General features: G+C 49.3%; 2 protein-coding genes across 16 annotated transcripts in view; both read left to right on the top strand.

Annotated features, from left to right (window-relative positions):
• TYRO3 (TYRO3 protein tyrosine kinase) overlaps positions 1 to 5269 on the top strand; it is a 45154-nt gene extending 39885 nt beyond the window's left edge. For all 6 annotated transcript variants that reach the window (XM_054827451.1, XM_054827452.1, XM_054827454.1 and 3 more), the window contains one exon: positions 2810 to 5269. In XM_054827451.1, the coding sequence (XP_054683426.1) occupies positions 2810 to 3185 (376 nt within the window). In that variant the 3' untranslated portion in view covers positions 3186 to 5269. The remainder of the gene's footprint in view (positions 1 to 2809) is intronic.
• A 12679-nt stretch (positions 5270 to 17948) lies between these two features.
• MGA (MAX dimerization protein MGA) overlaps positions 17949 to 26583 on the top strand; it is a 64502-nt gene continuing 55867 nt past the window's right edge. For 4 of the 10 annotated variants that reach the window (XM_054825992.1, XM_054825997.1, XM_054825995.1 and 1 more), the window contains exon 1: positions 17958 to 18309. The gene's annotated coding sequence lies outside the window, so the exon portion shown is untranslated. Of the gene's footprint in view, positions 18310 to 26583 lie in introns of all 10 variants that reach the window. The other 6 variants (XM_054825999.1, XM_054826001.1, XM_054826004.1 and 3 more) reach the window with 5 other exon arrangements.

Below are 26583 nucleotides of genomic sequence, written 5' to 3' on the forward strand. Positions count from 1 at the left end.
TGATGATAAATGCAACAGCGGTTTAACAAGATTCAATGTCAAGGCATACCGGATTATTTACTGCATAGAGGCCAGGGTCAAGCAAAACTGTCAGGGAGACCTTCCCATTGAGTCATGAGGTTCAGAAAGGACCCCCTTGCTTTCTAAACTCCTACTCAGAGGAGTCTGGGTGTGGCTGAATCCAATCCGAGTCTCAGGGTTGGTCAACGGTTTATGTCTAAAGGATTATATGTGCACAATCAATCCTTTATATCACTTAGCTAAGATTTTCAAAGTTTCAGTACACTTATTTGCAATTCACTTACTGAGTATCGGATGCGAGAAGGATTTTCTCATCCTCGAGGAGTAACCTTGAGAGGTGTCACTACTCAAGGGGAGATCCTGTCATGCAGCCCACTGCTGTGCAGGAGAGCTCAAAGGGCTCTTGAGCTGCTCACTATTTATGGGGTTAAGGTGATTGCCTAATAATCATATTTGCATACTGACCACAGATGTTAGTTTCTTCTGAATTTGGCTCGAGTTGGACCTTGACCAGCACTGTGGTTAGGTGGGCACATTGCTCAGATTAGTCCTTGCCTATTATGTCGTTATCTGTCTCTGAATCCACTTTGAGCTGGATGTAGCCATCGTGACCAGATGTAGCCATTACCACCCAGCCATTACCACCGCCACTGGGTTGAGCAGGGCTTGAGCAGGGCTATGGGAAATAAAGGTCAGGTTGCGGGGGGCGGGAGCACACGTCACAGGACAAGGTGAGATCATTTCACTGAGTGCCCAGGCAAGTCTCTCTTTTCTTTGTGTCCTACCCAAAGCAAGACATAACTCTGAGCACTGAATTTAGTGAACTTTTCAAGTCATTCCTTGTGTGTAAAATGAACAACGTGAAGTCCCCTTTCCTCCCTCTTCCCTCCTGCTCTGATGGTGGTTTATTTCATGTGGTTTCCTTTCTCCAGCCATTTTTCCACATAGGGAGTAACCTGTACTCTTGTTATTAAAGCTGTACACTTCTGTCTTCTCAGCAGTACACTTTAACTGTTCCTGAGTTTAAATGAAAACATCGTTACACCACTGCTTAAATTCATTATATGTCTGTACCTTGACTGCTGAGAGTAACTTTGGTTCCAAGTTGTGGAACTTATGGCTATAGGATATTATAGATGCCAAAAGTATAGAAGGGATTCAAAAAGCTGCTAGGCATTGAAGAAAAATCCATTAAAAACTAGTAAAAAGATACAACCTCCATTTCAAGAGGCCCTTGAGCTACAGGTTATTGAGACCTGAGAGAATGTACCAGAAAGATCTCGCTACATGCGCATCCTCTGCTAATGGGCTTTTGCCAAGTGTCTGCTGCTGGCCATGGTCAGAGGCTGGATACTGGGGCAAATGGGCTTTGGGGCTGATGCAGTACAGCCAGTAGTTCTCTACCTTTCTTTCAGGTGAATTTCTGCTGTTTGCCAGGGAAGGTAAAAAAAGGCTTTAGTTTGGTGCTGCAGAATATGAAGTTTCTATTTTGTCTGGAGTGTTCAGAGTTATTTCTACCATTTGTGAGGGACATAAATCAGGATTAAGACAACTGAACCATAGAAACTTTCTGTAAAACTAGCGTCAGATCAAAAAACAGTCTTGTAAAGCTGATAGCAAGTGAGGGACACAAAAAGTAAAATAAAAGCCATCATGAAATGCTTTATTTCCCAGTAAAGGCCATATCAGATTTTTTCCATTTACAAGTTTAACTGAGGTTCGTTTGTTTGCGGTGTTTTTCAGTGCGAGTACTGTGCTTTGTTCCTATTCCCTGCAGAACTGGCAACAATACTGCCATAGGAATGCAGCTGCCAGTCTTGTGGGTGATGCACAAAGAGGAGGAGGACAATGGCTCAGGCCATGCTCCAGCCCAGTGGGCTCCGGCGGGAGGCCTGGCCGGCGAGAGGCCAGCCAGCGCAGGCGCTGAGCCGCAAAGGCGGCTGCAGGGGAGCAGAGCTCCTTGCCCCTTGCCTGAGCACAGCCCATTGGAGCCAGCGACATCTCATGCTGGCCCTCGGGCAACCAGAGCTGAGGTAGCTGGTGTTCAGCCGCAGGAGAAACACTGCAGGTTGGGGCTTGAGGCTGGTAATGGTACTGAACACATCTTCTGCGTAGGCGTGGTGCCTTTGTAGTAGAAAAGCCTTTTTGGCATCCCTCTTCCAGAAGTGAAGCTGTTGTCCATTCCTCCACAGCCCTCCAAACAAACCCACTGTGCCTTTTTCCAGTCCTGCTGGCAACCTCTCAGGCAGCAAGAGTGGCACACCTCCGTTATGCTGGGAGCGCTGAGTTAACGCGGTGTGAAAAAAAAAGAGTATTCTGGAAATAACTTGCACCTCCCACAGTTGGAACTCTGTTTTCTTTCTTCCTGTGCTTTATCTGCTCTTGAACTAGAATTTGGAGGGATGTTTTTGGTCGCGGCAGAGGTTGTCAGGTTGCTTTTTGTGAATAAATTCAAAAGTTATTACTAGGTAGTGTCACGCTCATGATCCTATTCTAGCCCTCCAGAGACAGGATTTTACCAAGATTTTACCAAGAAGTTCAGCATCCTTTGACAGGGCTTTTGGATTTTTTGGTAGTGTCTATAATTATTTTGACCAAAATGAGAATGTCTTTAAAAATGGGAAGGAACAATGAATTAGATCCATAATGGCTGCCCACTTGCTGTCATCCGTGGAAGGTATCTGTGCTTTTTAAGCTGCACTGTGCAGAAACCCTGTTTGAAAGTGCAGGGGGTGGCTCCTCTGCTCTGCTCTGCTTCTCAGTGCTCTTGTCTCCCTCTGTTTTGCAGCTATGATCTCATGTGCAGATGTTGGCATCCTGAGCCCAAGCTACGCCCCAGCTTCGGAGTGCTCCGGTCCCAGCTGGAAATGATTCGGGGGAGGATGTCCACACTTTCTTCCAGTCAAGATCCTCTCTATGTCAACATTGGGAAGGACAAAGAGGCATCTGCGAGTGACCCTGGTCTGCATGCCTCCTTTGGAAATACGGACGGTGAGGAGATCGTTGCTGGGGCAGCTGCTGCTGTCACAAGTGACTATCGCTACATCATGAGCCCCTTGTGCCTTGGAGATGATGCCGAGGGTGAAAGACATCCAGATGGGCAGGAAGGGGAGGACAAAAGCCTTCTGTATGAGCTGGAGACAGAAGGAGAGAAAAGTTGTTAGCCTGTACATAGCGGTGACACTCTGCTTCCCTGGGACGGGATGCGTGCAGCCGCAGCGCCGTGTCCCTGGGGCTCTGATGCTGGATCTGGAATGGCTTTGAACAGCACTGGCCAGAGCTTTTGGGCAGCTTTTGTAGCTTTCACCACCTATGTGGGCTGCAGTGGCGGATGGCTTGGAAGGACCACAACCCCAAGAACCCCTTGGAATTGGGGGAAAGGGTTACAGGTTGATCGCATCCCACTGAAAGGCATTCAAAGCTAAGGCAGGCAGTCAGAGTCTATGCTCTGCTCCTTCTTACTGACTGCTGGAGCAGAGCTGAATACACCTTCTGTTCAGTCAGTGCTTGCTCTTGTGTAGATGTTGTCTTCGATCCTGGCTGCGTGACTTCGGGACTGGTACCTCTGAAAACACTAGTGGGTATTTACACTGTCATTGAGGACAAGAGGGCAAAATTCCCTTTGCGTTCACTCAGCAGTACTGCCTAGACTTGTTGCCTACCTCAGTGGTTCTCAAACTGATCTGCGGATCTGCTTCTACCCAGCACTGAATTTGAACATCTGGCTTATTTCATGCAGCGACACTTGCTGCTTCCTCAGTCCGGGGCTCTTTAAAGAGTTTCAGACATTTTGGTGAGCGATGAAATTAGAAAAAATGAAAATCCAGCATCCCTCTTCACCCCACGTACCTCTTTTATGTCTGTCTTTTTCTTCTGTTGGATGCCAATTCAGGCCTGACCAGACTTGCAGCTGGCATTAAAATGCAAAGGGAGGGAGAGCAGCTGGAGTGTGTAAGGACAGAATCCAACTTCAAAGGGATGGAAAGGAAACAGTGTAGAGAGGACTTAACAGCAGTATGGGGAAACAGTGCTAATTAATGCTAAATGCTGCCCTCCAGGAGAAGAAGGAGACAGGTTAGATACCGAATGGCAGGCTTGCTTCAGTTTCAGCGGAGCAGGATTCAGCATTTGCTTTAAAATAGGATTCGTTTAATCTTTCTTTTTAACAGTCCTATGACTTTTTGAAATAACCAAGTGCTGTAGCTGCTGTAGTGAAGGTGTGAAATCGGTTCTGGGAAGGTGCGTGCGTTGGGGGGAAGGGATCAACTGAGAGATTTCTTTCTGAAGAGAGAGTCCTCATGATGAAAAAGCTTGAGAACCACTGGCCTTCCTATTTAGGAGGTCTGGCATGCTGTAAAAGCTACATCAGAACATAGACTAGTATCACTGCAGCCTTCCAGACAGGGCAAAATTAATAGTTTTGCTCTTCGGGTTTTGTTTTCTTTTCCAATCAGCATGTCTGACTCACTATAACTGCAAGCGCTTGTGTGGTTTTTTAATAATTTAATATTTTACTGTAAATCAGCATTTGTTTTGTGCAGTGGTTTCCAGCGAGGACGTGCAGTTACATCTTACTCTACTTATCCTAAATGTTTGCTAGATCTTAATTTCCTTTATTTCAGTGCGTTGAAAACTCAGCAGAAAACGCAGTATCACAAGACTTAGGATTCCACATTGCCCTTCCTCAGAAACAAATACCCCAAATGTCATCGTTTGCTGAGTTGGCAAAGGTGGAACCAGTAAGTCAAATGAGATTGCAGGCTTGGTATCGGAACACTCCACCTGTCGATGCCCAGTATTCACTTATTGTAAGGTTTGGGGCTAACTACAAAATTCAGGTCCAGTTTCAGCCCTTAGTGAGAACACTTCCTAGGGAAGGGGAATTTCAGCCTGGGGCTTGGGCATGGGTCCTTTCTGTAAAGCTTCCTACCGAACACCGATGTCCTACAGATGCCTCCAGAAGTTCAGTACAGTTTCTCAGTTGCAGATACAAACTGCACCATCTTATACTCCAGGCGGTACAGGGTTTTCTCTTCATTTAGCTGGAGTGCTGTAAATGCAGGTGAGAAGATAACACCTAACAAAGGGTAACAAAAACCCGTGCGGTACACGTTTGCAGCGAGGGCAGAAGGCTATGCTCCCTGCAGCTGCCTGGGAAGCGCAGATGTACATATAGACTCTTAACTTTGGGAAGCATGTGTTTAGTTTTTATGCATTTTTTTAATAATAAAACATGTACTGTGTCTGAGTCCCAGCCTCTTATTTGTGGCAGAGTTTGTGATGATGCTTACTTACTGGGCGGGGTCATAGCCAATCTGTCAGCCCCAGCTAAAAGCCATCTCTCTCTCTTCACCAAGCACGAGTAAGCTACTTCTTGGAGGCAGAGAACGTTTGACCTCCCCAGGTGGCAGTTACTCTGCATTGGTCCAACCTTGAGACCATGAAGGCTGAAATCTTGATGGACATGGGCCGGTGGTTCCACAAGGAGATGGGCTCTGCAGCCATCGCTGTGCGGGAGCCTGGGGAGAAGCCCTTACTGGGACTTGCTGCGTCCTACCTGGGAACACAAAACCTCTGCATCAGTTCCTCGCTGAAACTGTTGCCTGCACCCATTCAACTGCTCTCTGTGGAGGGGAGGTTTGGAAGTGGTGGGTAAAATTCAGCTGCTGAGTCAAATGTTCCAAGCACAACATAAAAGATCCCCTGGATTTCCAGCTTGCAGAGAAGAAAAGGTGTACCTCACGCTTTTATTCTTCATCGGCAAACAGCACGTTGCACGCCCTCTGCCTGCCAGCTCACACAGAGAGGAAGAGCAATGGTAAACGGTACGAGCACTCACCCCCCATCTGCAATGCAGGAAAAATGACTTCCGAAGTGCAAAGTGGCTGATTTAGTTAATATTTTAAGGTTCCATTGCCCAGTGATATCCCTTGGATCTGCTTCAAGTGATGATTTAATCCTTTTGCACGCAAGCCTGGTCAGACCAGGTACAAATGAGGCTGCGTTGTGGGTGGGAGAAGTGACGCCAGAAGAAGAGCTTGTGAGAAGAGAGGGAGGGAAGGAAATTTTAAAATGGGGACAGATGGGATGAGCTGTGAAGATAGCAAACAAGGGAGCCAGAAAGCAGAGATGGGGAATTTTATATATGAGATCCTGGAACAGAGAGGGCATTGCCCCAGCTCGGACCAGGCAGGGGTCTGAGGTGGGGGCTGGCTTTGTGCTTTGGTGAAGGATGAATGCTCTGGTCCAGCCCGCGCGCCCTGCAGCGTGTTGCTCTTTGATTGCGATGAGGCTGTACGCAGCTGCCCTGGCTCTGCGTCCGCTTGGCAACAGCGCTGTGACCCTGACCCCAGGGAAGCTTTAGCCTAACAGATTTAGGCACCAGCCTGGCACGCTGGTTTCCTAACTAAACCAAACGCTTCCCCCACAACCCCCACTGCCCCAGTACAACAGCGCAGCCCTCCCGTCCTCCCAAGCAGCAGCACCCTTGCCCCGTTCCCTGTGGTGGGACAGCCGGGGCACACTGCCCCTCTCTGCCGAAGCGACTTCTGTCCCACACCAACCAGTAAGCCGGACCACACTCCTCCTCCATCCGCACCTCCCTGAGGATGGAACAGGGTCTCCTCCTTTGTAACGCTGCCTCAGGGCAGTTACCAGCTCAGTTGTGAGGCAGCGTGACCCCGCAGTGCCTAACTGGGCACGGCAGAAGCTCGCAGCACCGTCTGTGCTGTGCAGGGGTAGGTAAGGCATGAGGAGAGATGCCCCAGGCAGCTCTGGTGCCAGGGCTGATGAGGGGACCTAGAGCATGGGCTGCACTGGCAGCTCAGCCTGCAGATACGGGGATGCTCCAGCCCCATCCAATACTTGCGTGGTGTGGGGAGCAGCGTGCCCGAGGCTGACGGCTCAGCCGGAGCCTGCGGTGCCTGGATATACCTCGGAGCTAATGCAAAGCTACCCTGGGACCTGCCACCTTCCTTCTTGCCCTGTGTTTGGAGGGAAGTCTTGCAGTCTTGACTCAGTAAAAACCCTGAAGTCAAATGCAATTAATTTTGAGTAAAAGTTTGAGCCTGACTAACCAGAGAAAGGAACAATATTTGCACATATATATTTTCCCGATTTACGTTCTGTTTTGCTGGCAGTATTCATTTTTCCCTAATGCTCAGACAGCCGCCGGTTTTTTTGCAAATTCCCATATTTTTTACCAGGGATTTCTGTGAGGGACCATTGTACGCAGTCCTAATTTTATACTGATTTGTTACTTAACACCCATTGTGCTCCCTACGAACACAGGGAGCGAAGGAAACCTGGTCTCCTGTGGATTTGCATCCCACTGGTGACTGCAAGCCCCAGGTGAGGCTTGCCCCTAGTTAAGGTACTTGGAGGAGCTTTCCCCTTGGTGGAGTCTCTGGTGTCCAATATGAAGTCATTGAATTTCCATCTGCAGTGAAGGTACCGATGTGGCACTAATAGGGTCTGCCACACACAGCCCGTTTTCAGAAAACTTGTAGGGACTTAATTATCCTTCAGACCTCAATCTTGCCATCACATTTGGCTGAAATGAAGCAGTGGATTCAAAAGCTATTAGGGACAACACGTGCGGTCGGTGATCAGAAAGCCTTGTTACCATGGGAAACCGAGCTAAAAATCAATTACTTAGTCCAAGAACAGAAAAGACTGACGGACATGGTTTTTGATTGCATTTGCTCTGTCATATAAAAGGAACTCGACGTCAGTATGAATCAGACCTCAGTCACTGCACTGAGGTCTAGTGACAAAACAGAGATGATCAACTCCTCGCTTACTAATTACTCTGTGGATCCTCCAGCTCGAGGCAGACCAAGCCAAGTCATTCTCAGATGCGGTTGGGCTGGGAAAACGGAACATCTCTCGGTCACGTTTGACAATAGGCTGGAAATTAGGAGCCGGATATTTCAGCTGCACGGTTTCTGGCTCCCAGCGAGCCCAGCTTTCCAGGCGGGCGCTCCATTGAGCCACCAGCCGCAGCTTAGAAAGTATCTAAACAGCTTTTGTTTCCTCCAGTTTCTTTTCACTGGCTTAAAATAGAACTGAAAGAAATGTTTGACCTCAGGAAATGGACGGCACTTGTTGATTTAAGCTTTGTTGAGTTCAGTAGGGATCTAACCAGACTGGACTAGTTTCCAGAAGGGTCTATAGAGGAGCCGGCTCTTGCCAGACTGATGAGTGAAGGAGCAGGAATTCATGAAGAGGAAAGAGGGTTTGCATGCATAAACGATCTAATTGGGAATACAAGATATTGCACTACATGCTGATAAACACAGTGCCAGTAAAGGTGACAAAAAGGGGGAGCTGAGAGCAACGGTGGGGCATTGGAGAGAAGCACGCTCTGCACACTGCAACGTGGCAATTAGTGCAGCAAATTCAGAAGGTCGCTGCTTTCTTAGTTAATATATAAGACAACGATCCTGGCTGCTACCCTGTCATTACCCGAGCTGCGTGGGAGACTGCTGCCGCCTCTTTGCTTCTGCTCTGCCAATGAACGCTCCTGCACAGCCACTTTGGCGTGTGCGGTGTGGGAGTTAGCTGGAGCAGGGAGCCCTTTGGTCACTCGCTGCTGCCTCTCCTTGTTGCTTTTTATTAAATTACCTTAAAAGAAGCTAAAAAACCCCAAGGTTCACATTACTAGATGACGTAAAGCAGCATGCCTCCACTAACATCAAGTAAGGTTCAGGCCTAATTAATACATTTCCTGGTATTATTTGTCAACATTATCCCTCCTCTTGCACAAAGATACACAAATTGAAGCAGGAGCAGAAATATTTTGCAGACTTGTGGCTGGGCGTACGAGGAAGGACTGAGCTTTAACAAACCCTTCAGTGCCCGTGAACCTTGTACCCAAGGCGCAGGATGTAAGGGCAAAGGGAGATGCAGAATTGGGGGTTACTCGGGGGACCCCAACTGTGCCCAGAATGGAGCAGGCACTTAGCTGTTGCCAGAACTCCCGGTACTAAACAAACCTGTGTCAAATCCCGACTGCAAGCGTTGGCATCTGCTCAGCAGACAGCTGGGGCAGTTTAAGACCCATCTCCCCAGTATTTGTTTGCTCCCCCTTTGCTGGAATTAGGGATCCCAGCAGCCGGGGCTGGTGGCACCGGCGCTGCTGAAGGTAGTGAAGACAAGCAGACGATGCATGGAAAAAGATGAAGCACGGGCACATGTTTCTACCAGCGCTGCTGTGGGGGTGGAAATCTCTGGCAGAGCAAACAGCCGGTGACTTCTCACACTCCCTCCCCCCCGTCTGATTCACTCCAGCTTGTCTGCCAACACTCCCAATTACGCCAAGGCACTTTCATTGAAGCTGATATGCCGGGCTGTACCTGAGGCAACGATTGGGCTCGCTGCATGAAATATTTCCCATATTTTCCACCTATTGATCAAATCTCTCTGGGTCAGCGCTGAAATTGCTCAGGGCTGCTGCCCTGCCAACTTTTTCTGCAGGCATCATCAAGCAAGGATCCAAATGAGAGGATCTGAACCTATTTATAGCAGAAAATAACATGGCTCAATATTTCTCCTTTTTCTCTCTCAGTATCCTCTGGGAAATACTGCCAGGCTGCTGAGCTCTGTAAAGCTGCAGGGAGGGGGCTGCAGTGCTGTAACTGAAGACAACGGTTGGCCCACGGGGACTTTATTTGGGGATTTAGGCTCTCGCATTCGCCCATTGTTGTCTCAGTGAAGCAGACCTTATCCCAGAGGCCTCCTGCCCCAGGGGCCTGAATCGCCCATTGCTGATACTGGTGTAAATCAGCGAGAAAGGCACTGGGATCATTGGCGGGGGGGGGGGGGGGGGGGGGGGGGGGGGGGGGGGGGGCGGTCCCTGGCATGAAAATAACACAACCGAGAGAAGGATGTAGCCTGTAATCTGAAAATGCACGCAGCCTGCCTTTATACCATGCCCTGACCTCTCCTGGGTGAAGATGATTTGCTGGGATGACCTCGGTTTTCCTCCTCGTGCCCGTTCAGCCGCTGAAGCGTTATTTAGCACCGCTGAGCCCCGATGCCGATGCCACAGCAGGGGCAATGCGCAGCAGTTCGCGGAAGCTCATGGGATGATGCCGTCACAAGGCTGGCAAGAGTTCAACATCGTGCTTTACAGCTTGCCTGTTTCTAGACTAATTTCTATTGGCATCAGAAATCTGTGAATGCAGAAAATCTGCACTTGCCTTCGTTCCAGGAAGGCTCTAAACTTTCATGAGAAAAAATTAATGGATTTATTTTCTCAGTAAACATCTTACAAATGGTCTGAGCAACAAAGCATCACTCACACTGAGCATGGCAAATAAAGAAAATGTTCTTAGCTCAACATTAGTGCGAATGGGGGTAAAATCCTAAAGAAGACAAGGCTTTCTGTGGTCTTCCCATACATCAGCAGGGTGAGGTGTATCTCCATCTCCCCACAACTCTCTTTTCCTGGACCTGCTATCACAGGTGGAAGCAAGGCACTGCCTTGTTTTCACCAGGTATGGTGGAAGGGCACAACATACCTTTCCCTCGGTGCAGATGAACCCACAGACAACAGCGACTGTCTGGTTTCTTCCCACTTGAGCTTTGGCTTGCAGGGAGGATGCTGGAAACAGGCTCTGAGCTGGCTGTGCAGGCACTGGTGGTGGGACCCCTCCTGAGGTGCACAGAAAAGCCCCGGGGCAGCCTGAAGTGGGCAAGGTTTTACCCTGAGGATGCTGGGGATCCCATTCAGTTTTCCCTCCAGGAAAACTGCCAGCTGCAGAGGGACGGCCAGGAAGCCGGCGTCAGCTCCTTCAGCAGAGAGCCGGGAAAGCTCAGAGAGGGCAGCGGTGGGATAATGTGCCCGTCGGGAACTTTTTGTCCTCTGCAGTGCGACGTTTGTATCTCTCAGAAACACCAGCCTCCTCTCTGGCAGCAGGCATCGGAGCAGCTCTGGGGACTCCGCTCAAAGCAGACTTTGCCCTGGTTTTTAAAATCCCTCACCTTTCATTGTTTACATTTCTCAGAAATGGGCCCATAAAGGTGGTTGAACACGGGCCCTTCCGCAATGAAGCTGAAGACATTCATTTAACGACCTACAGGTCTATAGGGGAAACCCTTCACCATTCACCAGAAGGTCCTGTTTTCCCCCACAGCTCTCCTTCCAGCCTGCCCTCCTGCCTGCCCAGCCACGAAATCCTATTTTGCATCTTGCAAACACAAACAATTTAAACACCTCGCCTTGGCCACATTCTCCGTTATGTCCCTGCCCCGACTCGGGCGGAGAGCCGCCATCCTGCCCAGCTTGGGGCAGCCCCAGCGTGGATGGCAGACCCCGAGCCCCAGCAGCATTTCCACCCACAAGGATGCCATATGTGCCCGGCTGGATCCTTCACCTTGCTGACCGATTCAAGACCTTTCCCACCACGCCACTGAACTGTCCTGGGGCTCTGGGGTGGCAGATGTGCTCCCCCGGCCAGCCTCGGTGCTCTACTCTGCTTAGCGATCTTGCTGCTGAATGGTGAAGAGTAATCCTGCTTATGTTTCTGAATATATATTTTAACATGATTCAGCTGTCAAGAGGGAGTAGCAGATCGCCGAGTGAGAGAAAATTCTGGTTTCTGGCTCCACACGGTCTGAGTGTTGGGAGATTTTCTTGGCCAGACTTTTACTTCTACTCAGATACACCTATTGAGTCCTGCAAAACTACAGGAAGCAACTGAAATGAGAATTTGGCCCCAAACTAGTAATTTTGCTTTACATTGACATTTGATGTGTGAAACCTGATGAGATTTCTGGATGTACCATTGGTGAGTTCTCCTGTGAATCCGACAGTGAAACAGGCTTGGGAGAGACGCAGAAACATCTTCAACAAGTGCCAGCTCTCAGTCCGTGCAGACTTTGCTGCATGTTTGCTCCCTAGGATGCTTATGCATTTTTGGGATGTGGTTATGTTGTTTACCGGCAGCATCTATGGAGAAAGTGCTTTGTGTATTTGATGGTTGCCTTGTCTGTGCCACTTTGTAATTCCTCTGGATGCATTTCAGTGAAATACATAATGTGTGAACACCTTAGCGTGTCCTTGCTTTGGATAAGGATGCTGCTTTCATAGTGAATGTCCTGACGGTCCCTCCTCACCATATATTGGGGAGTTTTGGCCAAAACTGCACTGGGAGATGGGCTGTGGGAATGCACCTACAGCTCACAGGCTGCCCAAGGGCTGCTGGTTCCCAGGCCTGGAGAGGAGCTGGACCGAAACAACCATCCCTGCCCCAAATGGGTACAGCACAAGCAGGGTGTTTCTAGTGCCAACTGTTTTGGTCCATGAATGTGCTCTGGCTGCACTACTCACTGATGCAGCTGTAGCTTTTGAGCAAGTTTTCTTGCCTCAGGCGAGACGGTGAGGGCTGGTGCTCTGCTGCCGGGTGTCTGAGCTGGTCTCTGGGTTCTGTGCCTGCTTCAGGAGCTTTATTTTTCCTTTGCATCAGCCTCTGAGGTAGCAGGCATGTGCTTAGGGCAGCAAGTTGCTTCAGGTGGCAAAACTGCCCGTCCTGCTGCTTAGCTTAGCCAGGGCAGCACTGCTGAGGCTGGGAGACAGGGGAGGGCAAAAATTTTGCAAATGTGCTGGAGCCGCCGGATAGCCCGCAACAGTCTGAAGATGGTTTCCAACCCATCCAGCAAACTTGGTGCCCCCGCTGCTTCCTCCCAGCACGGTGCCCCAGCCCCTGGCACCTGCCCCTTCTCTCTCCCCTTCTCTTCTCTTTCCCTTTTCCTTCCTCCTTGTTACCCCCGGGGGACGCCTCCCCAAAGCCTCGGCCCCAGCGAGCTGGCGGGCGGCAGCCTGGGCTGCGGGGGCTGAGCTCTGGCCCTTGCAGGAGGGACGAGGTGCCTGCTTCATGTCTCCTCACACCAGCGTAAGGCAGGATGAAGAGGCTGCAGGGCAAGTATACAGTCTGTCTTTTAGTGCCATTTAGATCTTTAATATCATTTGGGGCTCTCAAACCTGCTTTAAATGAGGATGTTGCAGCATGAGAGCTACTGGCTTCACGTGTCTGAGAAACCATCAGCACTTCCAACTTGAAATAATTCTAGAAGCCAGCCAGCGGCTTTGGCGCGTACAGGAAGGTCAGCCGGGGCGCTGAAATCAGGTGCCTCAAAACCCGCAGCTGCTTTTGGGCTGGTGCTTACAGTTGCGGGTGCTTTCAGCTCCCCGCTCATCGGCATCAAGAGCAGCCAGCGTTCGGATCCCCCCGGCGTCGGTGTGCCCCGGCGAGGGGCTCTGTGTGTGCACGGAGCACGGACAAACCCCGGGCCGTGCTGGAGCCGTGAGCGGCCGCGCACAACGCCGCCCGCCTTCCCGCGGGGGAGGGGGGTTGGGGGGGGGCCCTCCCGGGACACCGGAACTGGGGAACCAACCTGGAGCTCCTCCCGGCTGCTCAATGCCCTCCACAGTGCATTTCAGGAAAGGTTTATCCCCCGCCCCCCTGCCCCCATTTATTAAAAGGATTTATGCTGTCGCGATAGCGATCTGCCCTCGGGGAGCTGCGCCCGCATCCCCCCTCCTCGCAGGTTCGGTGGGAGGAAGGTTTAACCCCTCGCTCCCGGAGTCGCCCATCGTGGTAGGGAAGGGGCAGCGCAAGGCCCGGCGCCGGGGGCCGGTGGGCTTGAGCCATGCGGGCAGGGAAGGGTGTGTTGGGCTGCGGTGCCTCCACAAGGGGAGGGGGAAGGAAAAAAGACCTGGCCCGGGGAGGCTTATGGGCGCCAAACCTCCGGCGGATGAAGCAGCTGGGAGAAAGAGTAAGGCTGGAAGAGCAGCGCTGGGAGGGTGGCTTGCCGTTCCCTCAGGGAGCGATGGTCTGCAGCCAGGTCCCAAAGGTAGCTTGTGCCCGTTAGGAAGTGGCCCACAGCAAGCAAGCCAAGTCCAAGCGTGTCACCACAGATGTGTTCCCAGGAGGTTTCTGCCTTAAATAAACACCGTGCCAGGAGCAAACTGCACAGAGATGTGCCGCAGCCAGCAGCTCACCTCCTTTGGGTGCTGCGGCACATCTCCTCTCTCTACAAAGGCAGAGGCTGAGGGACTGCCCTGCAGTCCTTTTTTCGGCCCTGCAGTCCTGTTTCGGCCCTGCCGTCCTGTTTCGGCCCTGCCTTCTTTGGGCTGGGTAGGGCAACAGTTTGCCCAAGCCAGTACGGGGGAATTCAGAGGTCGTGACTGTCCCTGGTCCCTGTGGAGGACAGCTGGGACAGGACAGGAAGACCCCTGTGGAGGAGAGGATTTGGTCATCTTGCAGTCTTCTGTAAAAGAGAAGGTAGGAGCTCAGACTCAGTGGTGCAGACTCTCATGTGTGTCCAGAGAGAGAGATGTCTTCACCACCACTGACTGGTCAGGAAGGCGTAAGAAGGAAAGCTACTCAGGGAAGCAGTCTGGAGACCTCAAGTGTGCTCTTGGTGGGCTTTATTACATCTGTGAAACAAAAACCAATAAAGCTAGTGACGGGGTGACAAGCCTTCCACTTTGCCTGCTGTTTTCCCTTGCAGAACTATTTAAGGAAATCAGGACCTGCCTTCCTCCTAACCTTCCCTCTCCAGTTCCAGCAGCTGATCCCTGGCCTCGGGCTTTGGAAAGAAGAGCCTTTTTTCGCTGTGCAATCACACTGCTACCTCTGCAGCTCTGGTGACAGGTATAAAGGGAAGGTTCAGGCTTAAATCGTGATGATGATGCACACCAGCAGTGGTCCAAGTGTAACCCAAGACAACTGATCTTTTTCAAAACTTTGCCCAAGAAAAACAACATTAAGGAACTCTTAGAAAGCAACCACCATCAATGAATCCCTCACATCTATTCAGATAAGAAAGTCCTTATTTGGGATGCAAAATCGAGACTAGAAAGCTAGTAAATGCCAGCCTCACAATTATCTCAGCAATCTTTATCTGGCTCCCATGTGCGTAATGCTGATTTCATGAAATATTCACGCATTATTTTCTTCATATGATCCTGACTCATCCAGTGCCCAGGAAGTTGCATCCTTAGTTCTGACATTTTGCAGACTTTGAGTGATTGATTAAAGCATTTAAATAACATACTTCAAACATAAGGATGGTGGTTGTTGTTAAATGTAATTATTGTTGTTTAAATGTAATTATTTTTACATTATGACTAATTATAAATGGATATTATTAATGGAAGAACAAAAATTGTTTATCGAGGTTTGAATTCTGCAGTCATCAGGAATAAACACACCAGGTAATGAGGTTGGCAATAAAATGCCAGCCTTAGGCACAGACCAGATTTAGCGCCGCCTTTCTCTTTGTATCACACTTCCTTCCTCCCACGAGCTCAGCCCACTCAAAACCTGTATAATTTCTTCCTATAAGGATGTGCCTGTTTCTACTCAGTTTTCATAAGCATATGCCTTTATTTCCTAAATATGTTCCTCAGTGGGAACTCTCCTAATGGATTTACAGCCCCATTTTATCACTCTGACCGGGACGGGTGGGAAGAGCTGAAAAAGTCAGGGTTTGATTTAGAGTGAAGGGGAGGAGACTCACGGTGAAACGGTCTTGCGAACAGGGGAGCCAACAGAGAGAAGTGGGATAGTGAGTGGGAGCCTCTGGGTGAGCCGACGATGTGGAAGAGCAGCGTGGTCCCCGGGCAAGCACGCCCCTGAAAGAACAGGTACTGCTCTTCCCCCACTTTCCCCTTTTAAAGGTTTGATTCAGAAAGGAAAGGAGTGGGAGAGGAAGAATATTATTTTTCTCACTTATTTAAGCTCCATGAATCTCAAATGAACTCTAGCTTCCCAATACTTAGGTTTCAAAATAAACCAAACTGATTAGCCAACAAAGAGAAGATTGTTTGTAGGTAAAAAAAAAGCAGGGGGAATGAGCAGCAAAGAATTTTTCTCCAAAAACCTCACCACCTTATTTGGGCATCTCTGCTTCAAATTACATGCACATTTTCAAAATTAAGATTTCCAAGTCTGACTTGCATAGGAACTTCAGCAGAGCAGTCGTGAGATCTCTCAGCTAAAGGATAGTGTTTGCACTTAGAGACCAAAACAACACTTTTTTTTTTTTTTTTTTAGCCGTATCACAGTGTTGGCTCATTTCTCTGATACTCACAAACACCATCAGGTTTCTTTTAAAAATGCTACAGTCAAAATGTCTTTTTCCCCTGAGAAATAAGTATCAACAACCTACTTCCCTGCGTGTGTTATCTTTCATTTGCCCAGAGCCCCAGCATCTTTGATTGCCTTTGCATTACTTCTGTATTCTTTCCTGGGTTTGCAACATCGTTATGTTTAATGTCAAATGGTAAATTTAATTCGCGTGACGTTTCCTCTGCTTGACCTGCTAACTAAAATGCATCTTGCAGCTGGGAATTGGGCACCGCATCTGTTATAGTAGTGGGAATTTCAAAGAAGCGGTTGAAACTTGGCCATCCCTTGATCTGCTCATCAACTCCAAAAAGACAAGACCTAAACCCTCCAGTGCATATTCAGCTGGCACCCGAACGCTTCCAAACTTTGGCTGCAAGATTGCAAAAGCCCACCGAAGGTTTAGCTTCTGCGCTGGTTAATATGTTTGTAACCTTTGTGTATCGATGCCTCAAAAATATTTATCCAATAGGTGAGAGAAGATATTTTTGAGCTTCTCAGCGATCGGGGAACCAACCACTCCATTCTACTGGAGGTCAGTATCTATTCAAAAGGAAGTTAAATTTAATAAAAGTATAAATCTATGCCAAATTAGACAGCTCCCTTTTTACATTCCTCGTGAACTCCTAAGCAGTACTGTCACAAATTCTCAGTGACGTTACCACGCCCGGGGAATGCTGATTGCTGCCGTCACTGAGCAGCTTTCGAGGCCAAGGCCTCCATCACAGAAGTTTTAGCCCAGGGCTACATGACGGTGCTGTTTACCATCACCTTTTGTTTACGTTTTTAATTAATTTCCATTACACGTGATCTGCCTATACCCAAGTCAACCTGAAATTATTTTTTCAAGACTGTGCAAGCTGCCTTCGCCTTTTTCATTGACACAGTTACCGTACTCTGTTGGTTACGATCACCACTGAGGTTATCCAGCCTCACCTAGCTGTATGTGCCCATGCTGCCTATAGCTCGTTGGGGGTTTGTTTACTTTTTTTTTTTTCACCATTTGTTTCATTATTTTACTCTGGACTGAATACACTTTCTGGATGGTAATCTCCAGAATCACCTTTTGTCTAAGCCGCGCAGGGCTGTTATATTTAGAGCTGTTATTGAACGCATCCCCATGCTGAAGGACCGTACAAGCCTTTATTTGTTAAACTCTTTCAGCTTATAAATAACCACGGGTAGCTCCCCGCTACCTCAGTAATTGGTACGATTGCAGCTCTGCGGATGCTCAACAAACACGCTCACCCCCGGGAGTCCTGCCGGATACGGAGGTTTTGTAGCAAGAAACGTTGAAAAGCTATAGAAATGTTTATGAATCACGTTTAATGACATTGCGCCGCGGGCGTTTGATTGTAGCTCGAATTAGCATCCCAACATCGCACCCCGGTGCAGGGGAACCCCTTTTTCTTGCTCTTTACAAACGCCGCTGGGCAGAAGGGCGGAGGACAGACGAGGCCGCGGAGGTACCGGCTGCTGCAACCGGCCCCACCCACGGTTCGCCTGAAGCCGGCGCCGGTCCGGGCGGCAGCGGCCCCCTGCGCCACAGCCGCGGTAGGAGAGCGCCCACGGGAGGCGCCAGCAGGGACCGCGAGGCCGAGCCCCCCGCGGCAGCGAGACCGGCCTGGGGAAGGCCGGCCGGCCGACCGACCGACCGACCGACCGACCGACTGACTGACCAGCCGCCAACGGCGAACGCGCGCCCGTGCAGCCCACGCGCGAGCGGCGTGTTTCCCTCGCGCAAGGGCGGGGGAGGGGCAGGAAGGGCGTGGGGTGGCCCGGCGGAGAGGAACGGAACTGCGTCGGCAGGCTGGCTCGGCCAATCGGTAGCGCGCCGCTGGCCGGGCGTCGCGAAGCTGCTTTATCGCGGCCGCCGCCAGCTGCGCCCCCCCCGCCTCCCGGACAGGCCGCTCCGGTACCCGCCTTGTGAGGGGCGGCCCCGCCGCGGGAGGTGGAAGGGGGGGGAAGAGAGAGAAGCGAGAGGAAGTGGGCAGCAAAAACGGGAGCGGCCCACGTGATGGGCTGCTGTAGCCAATGAAGACGGCAGGAGGTTGCGCGTGGCAGGCGAAGGCCGCAGGAGCCGCGAGCGGGGCGCGTGGGCCGGGGTGTTGCTCGGTGCCCCGTGCCGCGTGGAGCCGGCGGCAGGAGGCAGGTAGGAGCCGGCCGCCCCCGGGGCGCTGTTCCCTGTTCCCCTCTCTCCCCCCCCTCCCCGTTCCTCTCTTCCCCCCCCCCCCCCGCGGTTTTGAAGTTTTATTCGAGGAGGTGGCGTGAGGTGTGCGCGTCACGTGAACGCGGCGGCCCAATCACACGTGCGCGCTCCCTCCCCTTCGGTCGGGAGGGCCGCGTTTGAGGCGAGGGGGTTGCGGGTTCGCTGGGCGGCTGTGGCGGGGAGCGGCGGGCTGGCGGGCCGGCTGCCCTCGCTCGCCCCCGCGCTGTTTCGTCCGGGGTCGCGGGCGGGCGGGCGGACGAAGGGCTGGGGGGGGGGGGGGGGGGGCGGGCAGTAGCTGGCGGTCACCTGACGCGCGGGGGGGGAGCGGGGGAAGGTTAAAGGGACCGAGCAGCCCCGCGGCTCCGCATCCGGGCTCCGTGGCCGGGAAGGGTCGGGTGAGGCCCGGCCCCGAGCAGCTGCCGCCTCCCAGAGCCATAGCGCTCCTGGGGACCGTCCCCCGGCGGGGGCGTGGCCGGCGCCACCCGTGAGACGGGGCTGGGCTGCCCGTGCCGCGCCTCGCCCCGCCCCGGCGGGAGAGCCTTTCCCGGGGACCTGCCCTGGTGCCAGGGGACGCGCCCGCCCCGCTGGCTACTCGGCGCCAAGGAAGGGTGGCTTATGGGGGTGGAGTGGGCTGGGGGGTGGCTGTGGGGCCCCTCAGCCCGGCGCGCCGGAGGCGGAGCGTAACGGCTCGGCGGAGCGGCCCGAGGGCGGCCGCTGGCCCGCGGCGGCGCGCGTGTGCCTCGGCACGTCGCGTGAGGCGGCCGTTGGTGCCGGGCGGGGGCAGTCGTCCGTCCGTCCCCCCCCCACTCCCGCCGCCGTGCCCTGCCAGCGCTCGTTTACCGGGGGCTCGGCTGCCTGGCGCAACCCGCCCGCCGTTATTCTGGTATCTTCCAGCTTTCCTCCGGCTGAGGCCGAGTGCCGCCGAGCCGAGGACGCGCCAGCGTGGCGCAGGAGGCGGCTTCGTGTGGCGGGATTGCGCGCTCAGCCGGCCGGGGTTGTCGTTGCCGGTCCCGCCGGGGGGAGCCGAATAAGTAAACAACGGTGCTTTCCTGGAAGGGCGGTGCGGTGCCGGTGGTGGGTTCAGCGGTTGTTGGTGGCCTTAGGTACCGCGTTAGTTGATAAGCAGTTTAAAAGGGGGTTAAAAATGGTAAGGTGAGCTCAGTCTGTAGTTGGTAGGCATGAGGGTTAGCAGTTATTTCATCAACCTAGTTAGATGAGTGGTTTCCAATAACGTGGTTTGAGTTTCTTGCCTAGATTCTTAAGATGTCAAAGGCAGTCATGCTGCCTTACTCCTAACACGTAGCATCCAAACTCATGGGTCGGCTTTAATTGCACTTTGATGGAGTGGGCTAAAGCTCTGAAGATTTGAAGTCGCTACAGACTTTGAAAGCCGAAGGTTGTGTAAAGAGGAGGGCGGGCTGATGAATTCGTCTTGCCACTTTAAGGTGTTTTGCCCTATGCAGCTGCTGGCTCTGCGGCTGCAGCACCCTTTCAGGGCCCTCAGGCACAGTTCCTTGTGAGTCTGTATTGAGAACCGGCATGGGAAATTGATTCTGTTTGAAAAATGTTTCTGTGGGTGAGTATTTTGTGTGTGTGTGTTGATGTGGGGAGCAAAAAGCATAATTTCTAGGTCTGGCAGAGATGGACAGCATTCATTCACTTACATATTCCGTCTGGCAGCAGCTGCCTGTTAACCTCACCTACTGTTTGCTCAGTGTTGATGCAGATGCTGTTGTGCCTGCCATGGGACGGAAACGTGCAACTGGAAGAAACCAGTGTTAGTCCCACTTGTGAATAAGTGTGTTTGGTCACCTACCAGAAAAAAAACAAAACCAAAAACTTGAAATTCTTTCTCTTTGAGCTTATGCCACTGCTTCATTTATAGTCAAATTAACTAGATCACTTCTAAAGTATGTGGTTGTGTATGTTGGATTTTTAGCACCTGATTTCCTAAGGAATGGGAAGTCCAAGAGGTTCTTTTTACAAACACAATTAAATAGATCTCTTCCTTGAGGAGTGAGAAAGAGCTGTCTTCTAAGAAGAGGCTGTTGTCCTGTTTGCTGTTTCATAGACACCAAAGGATCTACTAAAAAATTCAGCCATGATATGCACATCAGAAACAGTGACACCAGCAAGGCTTACTTGATGTCTTGTTCTTCCATATTTAAGGATGTGGTGTGGTTTTTTTTTTAGTGTGTGTGTGTTGTTGGGTTGGGTTTTTTTTTTTAATACTGGTTGACCAAAGAATTGAATGACGGTGGTGGAGTTGCTCTTCTCTCTCCACAGGAAGATGGAATGTGCTTTCACTGTTGGATTCTGGCTAGTTTAGTACCTATGATAGATCTTTGATATATCTTTCTGAACTGGATAAGGAAGAATGCAGTGAGAATATGGGTGAGAAGAATGATGAAGGCTTGTCATGAGAAGAAAGCAACCAGAAGAAAGTACCTTTTTTTTTTTTTTTTTTAATCAAGTCCAAACCAGAAAGGCAGTAAGGGATGTGAACAGCATAAAAGACAGAAAATGAATGTGGGAGCCAGATAAAACCTATCTACAATAAAAATGTTTGCATTCATTGCTACAGCCCCTATCTTCAGGAAAAGCCAATTTGGAGAATGACAAGATCATGACCTAATTACTGTTAAACAAATACTTATGATGATGGAATTGTGCTGTTTTGCTAACTCTTGCAATACAGCGCTTTCTGCTAATATGGTGTGGTCTGCCTGACCACAGGGTAAGTCAATAATGAAGATGGATATAAATGTGGAACCCATCATCAACAGTGGTACTTTAATTGCTGTTACTCTCCTTTTGACCATAACTTGAAAGGGAAGTAGAGGTTCCCTGGCAGTTCTAACTTGATGAGCCATTGGTGGCTCTGTAGCAATGAGTATTGCTGTAAGACAACAGCTGAATGAGTAGGATAGTCCTGAGCTCAGATGTGGGCTTTTTAACTTGCCTGACTTGTTTTGACGAATTTTCTTACTTTTTGCTCTTTTTTTTTTTTCCTATGATGTGGACAAGATCCCCAGCTGAAGAATCATGTATTTGATAAGTATTCCTCATGATGGCCATAAAGGGACTGAAATTCATCAAAACAGTGTTATTTCTGCTGATTATGGCTTGTTTCTGCCAGTGTTGCATGGCAAAAAGCATGAAACATTGCTTTATTCTTTTATTTTGTAGTTTTCAGTAGTTGAAATAATAGTATATCAAAAAATACAGCAATCATTGAATATATGAGTAGTGGGCATATCCATGGCTTTCTGATAAAATATGGAAAGTAATGCAAAAAACATTATTTTAACTGTTGAAATAATAACATATTGTATACAGATTAAAAAAAGCAATTATTTATAGTGAACAATGGCTTTTCTCCCTGCCTTCTCACTGGTGGTTCATACTTTATATAAATGGATTGTGTGTTTCCATTTTGCAATCTTCAGTGCTTGGGAAGATTTCTGTATTTCCCAGCAGTTCTGGTAAGTCTTGAGAGATGGAGAATATTGTGCGCTCTATGTTGCAGGATTAATGCTGTTAAACAAAGCACCACCTTTATGGGGGACTGAAAGTTCGGACTCTTGTGGCAAAGAATTAGTATTGTAGAGGTGAAGCAGGTATCTCCCTCCTCCTCCTCCCCCACAAGCGTTTGTCCTGTGCCTCCGCTAGAAGCTGCTGCTTTTGCAGGGGTGTAGCTGACAGTTGATGAAACACTTCCTGAACTACCACCTATTCATCCTGCAGTAGTCAGGGCTCTGAGCATTTAGTGATTTTGGTTTTAGTATAAAGTAATGCACCGGACTGAAATCTGATGGTGCATGAGCTGTGTCATGCTTGCTGTGGGGGTAGCGCATTCTGTGTGTGGCTGGAGCATGCGTTTTAGCATGTTTGCATCAGCAAGAAAACCTAAATCTAGAAAAGCAGATTTCTTACTCTTTTTTTTTCTCTTCCCTCCCCACTCCCGCAACAGTTGATTTTTTGCAATGATTTTTTTTAATCTCACACTTTTTAGCTAGATTCTGTCACCATGTACACCTTTAATCTTCTTGACACTGGATTATACTTCCTGACTATAGCTAAAGGAAGAACTTAAGCTACTGATCTATCATAATTAAAATTATGTAAACTTTTTTTTAAAGTAGATCTGGGCTGGGATTCTGTTGCCTAAGGACAGAGGTCTGGAGCTGTCACAAATGCTGCAAGTTAATAGAGACCTCTGTGTAGAACAAACATTGAACTCTGGGAGGCCACTACTCTTCCAGAGAAGCAGTTGGAGGCCAGTGGGGCTGGTTATGGTATAGAAAATGAGACTAGATACCTTTCTGTAGGCAGTTTAATCCAACCCAGAGTTTCAGAATTAACAGACTTTCTTGTGAGGTGCTACTGTGTTAATCATTCTCCAAAGAGGCAAAACATTGGCTAAAGAAAGCGTGGTTTTGTATTTTAACCCTTCTAGTGTGTACATTGCACAACACTTTGGCCTATAGTGTCAGTAGATTTTTCAGGTCTTTATTTTTTTTTTAAATGGCCAAAATTTGGGACTTTGTATGGTTGTCAGGGCTACCTGGTGGTAGTTAGTAATAAACTTGTAGCCTAGGCTCTGCTGGTTGACTGCAGCTGTGGGTGTGTTACATTGGCACAGTTGGTTTTGATAGCTGTTGTTTTCACCTAGTAAATCTAGTTTCAGGTGGTGCTCATTTTTAGACAGTGAATTTGAGAGCCAAAAGCTTCCTTTATGCTCCAGTAGTAGTGCCTTTCAAACTGTTCTGCATAGTGGAAATGTCCTGTCGTGTATTTACTTGTCCGGCAGAGATCTTTGTATTCCAACTGAAAAAGGGATTGCTAACAGAAAATGAAAAAGGGATTGCTAAGAGAAAATGTAATCGGCACCACTTTTATGTTTTGCACAGGTTGGCAACTGTTACATTCTGCTTAACTACATCTGCAACATATGTTGCTTTCCCACATACAGATCTTTAGCAAAGCCTGGGCCTTGTGACCCTCCAGCTCGTGATGTGTTACTGAATGTTTACTGAATCCTTTTTTTGGAGACAGGTGACAAGTAAGAGTGGCTGAAGAACACAGCTTTTTTGCTACGGCTCTGACTAGCAATCTCTGGACTGCTGGGTGGTAAAAATTACAGGTTCTGTTACTTGTAGTGTGTAGGCTTGAAATGGCGCTTTATGCTTCTAGGCATTACTGAAAGAAGAAATGTGATTTACTGGATACTGAAATACAGTTTGCAAAGAGTGTAGTTCATGCTTCCAAGGTGCTGCAAAGCAGGGAGTGTGTCTGAAAGAAGCATTCTGGGGAAGAGGGCACTTGGTAATGAACTTCAGCATTTCAAATACGACCATCGCATGACTTGTTAGTATGAGGTAAGTCCCTCTGATCACGGAGGGCAGCATTCAGTTGGTGCAAACCAGTTAACTTCTACGTTGCCAATTGGTGTTTAGCACAAACAAGGCCTTAAAACTGGTGTTTGTACCGATCTAAATGGGATGTAGTTCTTTATTGCAGTACTCCTGTTTCTCATCAGCTATAAGCTGCTCAGAACTGGGAATCAGTGGGTACTGCTGTGACTTATGGTGGTGAATCTGTTCTCTTGATAAACTAGACATTCTCCTTTTGATGCAGGCAAGGATTTCTACCTGCATTAGATAAAATGACACCTGGTGGTGTCAACAGCCTCTGGTGTTGCTTCTCTTATCATCACTGGAACATGTGGCTTGGCAGGCCATGAACATGGCATTGTCTGCTATTCAGTTCTGTGTGGCTGCTCTTAGTCATACAAATGGCCCTCTTGCTGAAAAAAAAAAGCCTTATTTCTGTATTGTCACTGCTCAGAAACATATTGCTTGATACAAAATAGAGTGTTAATGTATCCTGTGACCTGAAAACTTGATGACTACTATACCTAATATGTGATTGCTGTAGGTATAAAATGACTATTCCTGATCAATCTTGGACAACATGGCTTAGTTTTTTTTAATTGGTGTAATTATTTCTGGTTGAATTTGTTAATGGAAAAATGCTTTGCTGGATCCAACAGCTTGAGGCTGCTGCAGCTCTGTGCCCCCAGGTATAACCAGTAATAAGGCTGAAAATGTATTCCTGGTAGGCACAAGCACAGAGAGCACACGTATACATGACATACACATGTATACATGTCTGGCCACACAGATCAGGCAGATACAGGAACACAGACTGCAGCAGCAGCAACAGCCTTATACTGCTCCCCTCCCTATCTGAGTAGGGTGGAGGTCCGCTAGTGAGAGTGTGTGTGTATATATGTACAAGGTAGATTCCCTCCAGCAGCTGGCTTGAGACACTCAGTTCAGTTCCTGGATCCCAGTCTCCCCAGTTGCTGGCTTCTGGACACTTAAGTCTTGCCCCCCACCCCTGAGGCCACAGCCCTGCTCCAGGTGCTGGCACATGCTGTCTCTCTTGGCTGGCTGGGACTACCTTGGTTCCCTGATGTCCAACACCCTCTGCCCCACATGACCTTGCCCTGTAGAAAGACACAGATGTGCAGACACATGCAGAGCTGGTGGCACGCCCCTGGTCCCCCAGGTCCTTTGTCAAGCTGCACCTCCTGGGTTTATAGCTAAACTGGAATGTGTTCTTGATGCCTTTCTTCCCTTTACTTCCCATTTGCTACATGAAATGTGAAAGCACTTGGCTGTTAGTCTTGGCTTTTTCTTGCGCAAAGATATTTTAGAAACTTCCAAGAGAGAACCCGGGTTGTTTTAGAGAATGGCTGTACATGACCCTTAACAAAAAGAATACCATCTCTTTGTGATTTTTTTTTTTAATCTTCTAATTCCTCTGAATGTTTCTTTCTCTCCAAATCTGCTGTTGCTGGCACTTGGCGTGTTTCTCTTCCACTGTGCCAACCTTATCTAGTATATGGATGTCATGGTTTAACCCTGGCTGGCAACTAAACATCACAGAGCTGCTCGCTTCCCCCCCCCCCCCCAGTGGGATGGGGAAGAGAATCAGAAGAGTGAAAGTGAGAAAACTCATGGGTTAAGATAAAGACAGTTTAGTAAGTAAAGCAAAAGCTGTGCGCACAAGCAAAGCAAGGCAAGGAATTCATTCACCACTTCCCATAGGCAGGCAGGTGTTCAGCCATCTCCAGGAAAGCAGGGCTCCATCAGGCGTAATGGTGACTTGGGAAGACAAATGCCATAACTTCGAACGTCCCCCCCTTCCTTCTTCTTCCCCCAGCTTTTATTGCTGAGCATGATGCCATATGGTATGGAATATCCCTTTGGTCAGTTGGGGTCAGCTGTCCAGCTGTCCCCCCTCCCAACTCCTTGTGCACCCCCAGCCTCCTTGCTGGCATGGTGGTGTGAGAAGCAGAAAAGGCCTTGGCTCTGTGTAAGCACTGCTCAGCAGTAACCAAAACATCCATGTGCTATTGACACTGTTTCCAGCAGAAATCCAAACCAGTTCGATATTAGATAGTATGAAGGAAATTAACTATCCCAGCCAAAACCAGAACAGTGGGGCTAAAGCTTCCCTTTAGCCTCTGTCCATACCTCTCCTTTATAAACTACTGCAAGTATCTAAATCACAATCTTACAAAATTCTGCAAATATGAAAGAATGTAGTTAAGCAGTTTCTCTGTAGAGCAAATGTGTTTAATCCTCATTTTTTTTCAGCCTGAGTTCATCCTTCTAGTTAAAAGGGAAAAAATATTCCATGGTCTTCTCCTACAGAGCTGCGTATGTAACTGTTTGGATGCATGTTTTTCAAGTGTCTTAAAAATGGAAAAAAGAGAGGTGGTAGGATTCATGGAGGTGTTTGCCTGCAGCCATACTGCATTTTGGTGTGAATTCCCATAACATTTGGAATTCTGTTTTAGTGGGCTTATTCTCACAAGTGCCTGGTTTACAAAATGTAATTTCCTTGACGTATGTGACGGATTGCGAGTCTAGGGGTGGTGTCGTTGGGTGCTGAGGGCGGGAAGACTCTGTTAGGTTACGCCTAGACTGTGCTAAGCCAGGTTTTGTTCGTTAACCAGTTTGCCTAACACCACATGGGATGCCAGGCCTTGTCCATGGCTAATCTGGGGCATGGTCTGACAACTCTGTTAGTCGTCTGGAAGTCACAGGGCGATTCTGCGGTAGAGTCAAAGTCTGACGTGAGCTTTGGCAGGTCAGTGAAAAGGTGCGCAGAGGGATGGAGACTCACGCTGACCCCGGCTTT

Source organism: Grus americana, chromosome 5, assembly GCF_028858705.1.
Source record: "Grus americana isolate bGruAme1 chromosome 5, bGruAme1.mat, whole genome shotgun sequence".
Classification (NCBI taxonomy): Eukaryota; Metazoa; Chordata; class Aves; order Gruiformes; family Gruidae; genus Grus; species Grus americana.